This window comes from Pteropus vampyrus, unplaced genomic scaffold, assembly GCF_000151845.1.
Source record: "Pteropus vampyrus isolate Shadow unplaced genomic scaffold, Pvam_2.0 Scaffold6, whole genome shotgun sequence".
Classification (NCBI taxonomy): Eukaryota; Metazoa; Chordata; class Mammalia; order Chiroptera; family Pteropodidae; genus Pteropus; species Pteropus vampyrus.
Window position 1 is genome coordinate 9282398 of NW_011888787.1, and position 4972 is coordinate 9287369.

Below are 4972 nucleotides of genomic sequence, written 5' to 3' on the forward strand. Positions count from 1 at the left end.
GTGCACCCTGATCCTGATAAGACAGCAGGCACAGCAGGGGCGGCCACCTCTGTACAAGCAGGAGGAACAATCTTTCGTAAGGATTTTGGAAAGAACGGTCACTAAAACCAGGCAACCAAGTTTGACTCCCACTTACCAGCTTCGCGACCTGATAACTTAGTCTCTCTGAATTACTTTTCTCATTTATATACAATTTAAGACTAGAAACATCAATATTGACTTGTCAGGTTTCTGTAGGAATTAAAAGAAATGACATCTGTGAAAATGCTCTGTATAATTCTTGAATCGAGAAGCTATTCGATGTTTATTGAAATTGAGTGAGCAATGAACTTTATTCTACTTAGATTTGCATAGGAGTTAAAGAATATTTACTACTTTCTTCTCTTCCAGCTTTTGAAGAATTATTGGCTAGAACATTTTTCAGGGAACTCTGTAGACCCTGGGGTAATAATTGTGATGGGATGTAGTACATTGGCCCACACTAGTGGCCAGCTAGCTAGCTTCCCCCTGGGCCTCATCAGAACACGCCTGCAGGCTCAAGGTGAGTTTTTTTTTTTTTAAATGAAGTAACAGTAAGTTAAAAAAGTTAACAAGAATTACTTTAATGAAGTAATAATAAAAACTGAGATAAAAAATTAAAAATAACTAAGTTATTTAAATGAGTAGAAATTAATGATTTTACAAACCAAAAAACTGTAGAAATGATCAGTAAAAAGCTAACTCTGATTTTTAAAGTATAATCTTGAATTTTTTTTTTTATTGTAGAGCCTTTCGTGACCTTTAGATTTTATTTCTTCTACAAAGTTCTGTTTGGAACTCTGCACATTTCTCTTTGTTACCGATGATCTCTTTCAGGAGTTTACAATTAGAAAGTGCCAAGCAGAGCAATAGAAAAGATTTTACTTTCTTCAGATCGAATCAACAGTTACTCACTATGAGCATGTAATTTTCCCCTAGTTCTGCTATTGTTGTTAATTCTGCGTTAGGAACTTAATACATCTGTGGAATTGAAAGCAACTGTTTTGTATCCCAGTCCACTAAGCAAGGAGATGGAAGGGAGGGTGTCTGTTTTGTCCCTCTTAAGTGAAATGTTAGGAGTTTAGATTTTAAGCAAATACGTTTTTCACTTTCCAAGAAGGAAAAAAAAAAAAACACTTCACATAATCCTATTATTATCTTCCTGAGTAAACTATGTAAGGGATCATGTGGTAAGTGATATTCTTGTACATTCCTTTCCCCCTTCTTTTTTGGAAGATTTTTGGATTTAATTGATATTACAGTCCAGGTGGGGAATCTCTCAGTTCATCCCATCACCCATCCATCCCCCTATCAAACTATTTATGTCATACCCAATTCCCCCTGCTCCTTTGAGTTTCCTTATTAAAGACTTTCAAATATTGCCCATGAGAACTTTCTGCAGTCAGGGAAAGATTTTACATCTGTGCTGTCCAGTATGGTAGCCGCTAGTCACACATGGCTGTCAGACACTTGAAATGTTGCCAGTGCATCTGAATTTTTAGTTTTCTTTAATTTTAATTAATTTAATATTAAATAGCCACATGTGCCTAGTGACTATCGTATTGGATGGCACAGGACTATTCAGTAGGGAAAAAGGTGTACTCTGAAGTAATTTTGACCTCTGTTAATTCTCATTCATCACTGGACTTTCTTAAGGTATAAAGATTAAATATTGAATTTTACACTGATTTCTTTTTTCAATTTCTAGCACTGGAGCAAAAAGAAACAACCATGATTCATCTCATTCAAGACATATATAACAAAGAAGGAAAAAAGGGATTTTTCAGGGGTTTCACTCCAAACATCATAAAAGTGCTCCCTGCAGTGGTCATCAGCTCTATTACTTATGAAAAAGTGAAAAGATATTTTGGATTAATTTAGAAGTGAAATATCAAATTGCTGTCATTACTATAATCACTTAATTATAAGCTAACACCTGGGTTGTAAAAAGAAACTAATTTTTTCCTTAAAGAAAAGCAGTATCAAATAATTGTTAAAACGTTTTCTCTTCATCTATTACAAAATCTATAAGTTAAAGAATCATTTTAGTAGAGTTCTTTAATAATGATATATCCTTAATATTCACAGAATTCTACTTATATTTCTCAGTTCTCTCCCTTGAAATTAGTTTTTATTGGGTTTAAATATATCATAGTAACATTATACAACATTCGGTCAGTTGTAGTAGTTTGTGTTAACCTTTTTGTATTTAAATGGTTTTTTTAAAGAGATGAGCTTGAAAATTTTTATATACTAAAAGAAAAATCAGTGCATTCGAAATTGACATGGCAAATGATCAGAGTCTGTTTCTCTTCTTTAACACAAAATGGAAAGTTGTTTTCCTAATTCCTTCTGTCAGATTGTGGATGGAATAATGATAACAGGATAACATTTTCTTACTTTTCTGAGTAATTTTATTTGTAAATATAACATTGTTAGTTCACTTTTATCCGTGATATTTTTAGCTGTTATAAGGACAAATCAGCATCGGACACATTTTCTTTTATCTTCTGGTTAAAAAACACTTGAGGGAAAGAATTTTAAAAATTAAATCTGTTATTTCATACTTGGTGAAGTAGTTCTTATTCAACCTAGGAGTTGATTGAGTCAGCCCTTTGAATTCCTAAATGTCCCTTTTCACTTTTATGAAAAAATGACTCCCATTCTCTGTTGGAATTATTTATTATCTAGTTACATAAATTATTTAAATCTGAGTGTGATGAGACAGTGGTAACGGGCTCGCTGGTCACAATAGGCCTCAAAGGAAGAACTGCGTAACCAACCTGACTGAAGTCTCTTCTAGCTATTGATTGAATTAATGCAACAGAGATCATCTTAAGAATTTTCACTTTCAAAAGAAGTTCACTATGCATTCATCAGGTAAACTGTTCCAGAAAATTTCAGATTACTTTATTTGATATTTGCTCATAAGTTGCAAATGTGATAGTCTGTTTGTATTCATGCCCATGAAAATCACATCAAAAGCACTTACACTGAATCACAGTAGTCTTGACATATATAGCAACATGGCTGTTTGAAGATGCTTATCAACGACGATTTGTTAAAATTGTGAACTGAATGGCAACATGTACTGAAAGTGTATCTTTGTACTCTATCATGATATGATAGAACCAGAATGGAGGGTAGAGATTAAGAGTCAGTATTTTAAAAGGTGCTTTACCCATGTATCTTGTTTGTCTAAATCAGTCTGTTCCTTCTGAGATGGTACAGAATCAGCAAATGCAATGTTCTTGTGGTCCCGGCTTTGAGCCGTCGTCTTGCTGATCTAAAGATTTGCCTTTGTTAATTTCCTGAAGATGATCAGTTTCTTGGTGATAGAGTACTTAAAAATTACAGCGCAAAGTTATTAATTTATAGTGGAGCTTCATATTTTCCATTAACCAGAATACTTTTATCTCTTCTCTGGGGCACACCCTTTCCTGTATCGAAGTATCCAGGAAACCAAATACATAATGAGAAGATCGATGTGGAATTAGAACAAAGAGAGGAAGATATCTTGGAGGGATGTTGTACTCAGACTCATCCCAATTAAGGTGGGAAGAGTTGAGAACGTTGTATATAAGGGAGAGGAGCTGAGACCTGAAGTAGGAGAGAGAATTGTGGAATTTTAGGTAAACTGAGTTATGGACTCCCAGAAGGGAGGAAGGCAAACCTCACGCAAAGTCCGGGAGTGCATGTGTGAGAGACTTGAGTCATGGTGGTAGTAGTTGTGCACATAGACTTTTCAAAGCTTTACACATTGACGAAACATCTTGAGCGGGAACGTGGAAATGGGGAGGTCCACGGAGTGTTAGGGAAATCACAGGTAGCCTGGTCATTTTTGAACATGTGGTGTTTAGGAAGGTCTAGTGAGATGCAGGGTTACTGCTGTAGGCCAGTGGCAGGTCATGGAGAGCTTTGAGTTAGTTATATGTGCTAATGACATGCTCTGGTGTAAGAAGATAACTTTGACAATAGGACCAAGTTACTGAAGGAGGATGTTGTAGAGCCAGTGAGACCGATTAGGATGTTGTTGCCATAGCTTGAGTTAGAAAATGCTGGCTTCTGGGTAAGGGCTTCTCTTTAGAGTAGGTAGACCCAGTTATTATATCAGAGTGCAAAGTCCAATGCTATCTTTTGTTTTTAATTAAAAAATCAAAATCTACTTTATTAAGTGCCTGATACATGCTAGGTGTTATTTCAAGGCACTTTTCAAGGTACTTCTCTTGCTTAATTCTAACAACCATACTGGAAGGTTGAGATTATTTTCGGTTGGGGAAACTAAATGTAGATAGGTAAGTGCCTTGAACAGATCTTTTCACACTTCCTCCCTCACTAAGGATTGTGCTCACCCTTCGCTTTCAGGGCCTCTGTTTTCCACGAAGGCCTACTGTCAGCCATATACTTGGCTATGGCTTGGATATTGTGTAACAGTTCCCAAAGTGATGGTTTAGCCCATTGTTTAGCCTCTCAGTTGGGTCTAAGCCTGACTGATAAGCTTCCTGCTCTTAGACATGGAGGATGCCTGAGGGGTGACCTTTATAGGTCATCTCACTGTATGTAACTGGAACACTGAAATCTGGGAGTTGGAGTAAATCTTAAAGAAACAGCAGATGTCCTGTCTGCATGACACAGACAAAAATAACTGGACAACATCATAAGATCTGTGGTGTAGGAGTTGGATTTACACAGGAAGCACCCTACTTTATAGTTTCTCAGATACCATTAAAGTGTAAAGATCAGCTCCCTCGTGGGTCACCTTGCAGAACTGTGATACGAATTAGTGAAATTCTGTCCCAAGGTCTTCCGAGGGTTAGAAGTATGTTATAGGATTTAGATTATTACTAAGATTATTAGATAGGTTAAGGGGTGAGTTATAGAAGAGACTTGGTAAGATGAATTAAAGATAAAGAAGGCCCATAGCAGAAGTGATAATCTGGGAGGCACTTGGGAT

At 36.2% G+C, this 4972-nt stretch overlaps 1 protein-coding gene across 1 annotated transcript in view; it reads left to right on the forward strand.

The window, feature by feature from the left end:
• Positions 1–1899, forward strand: part of LOC105298130 (calcium-binding mitochondrial carrier protein SCaMC-2-like) — a 50508-nt gene extending 48609 nt beyond the window's left edge. Inside the window, exon 9 of the mRNA XM_023535076.1 lies at positions 1727–1899. Within this exon, the coding sequence (XP_023390844.1) occupies positions 1727–1899 (173 nt within the window). The remainder of the gene's footprint in view (positions 1–1726) is intronic.
• Positions 1900–4972: the final 3073 nt, after the last annotated feature.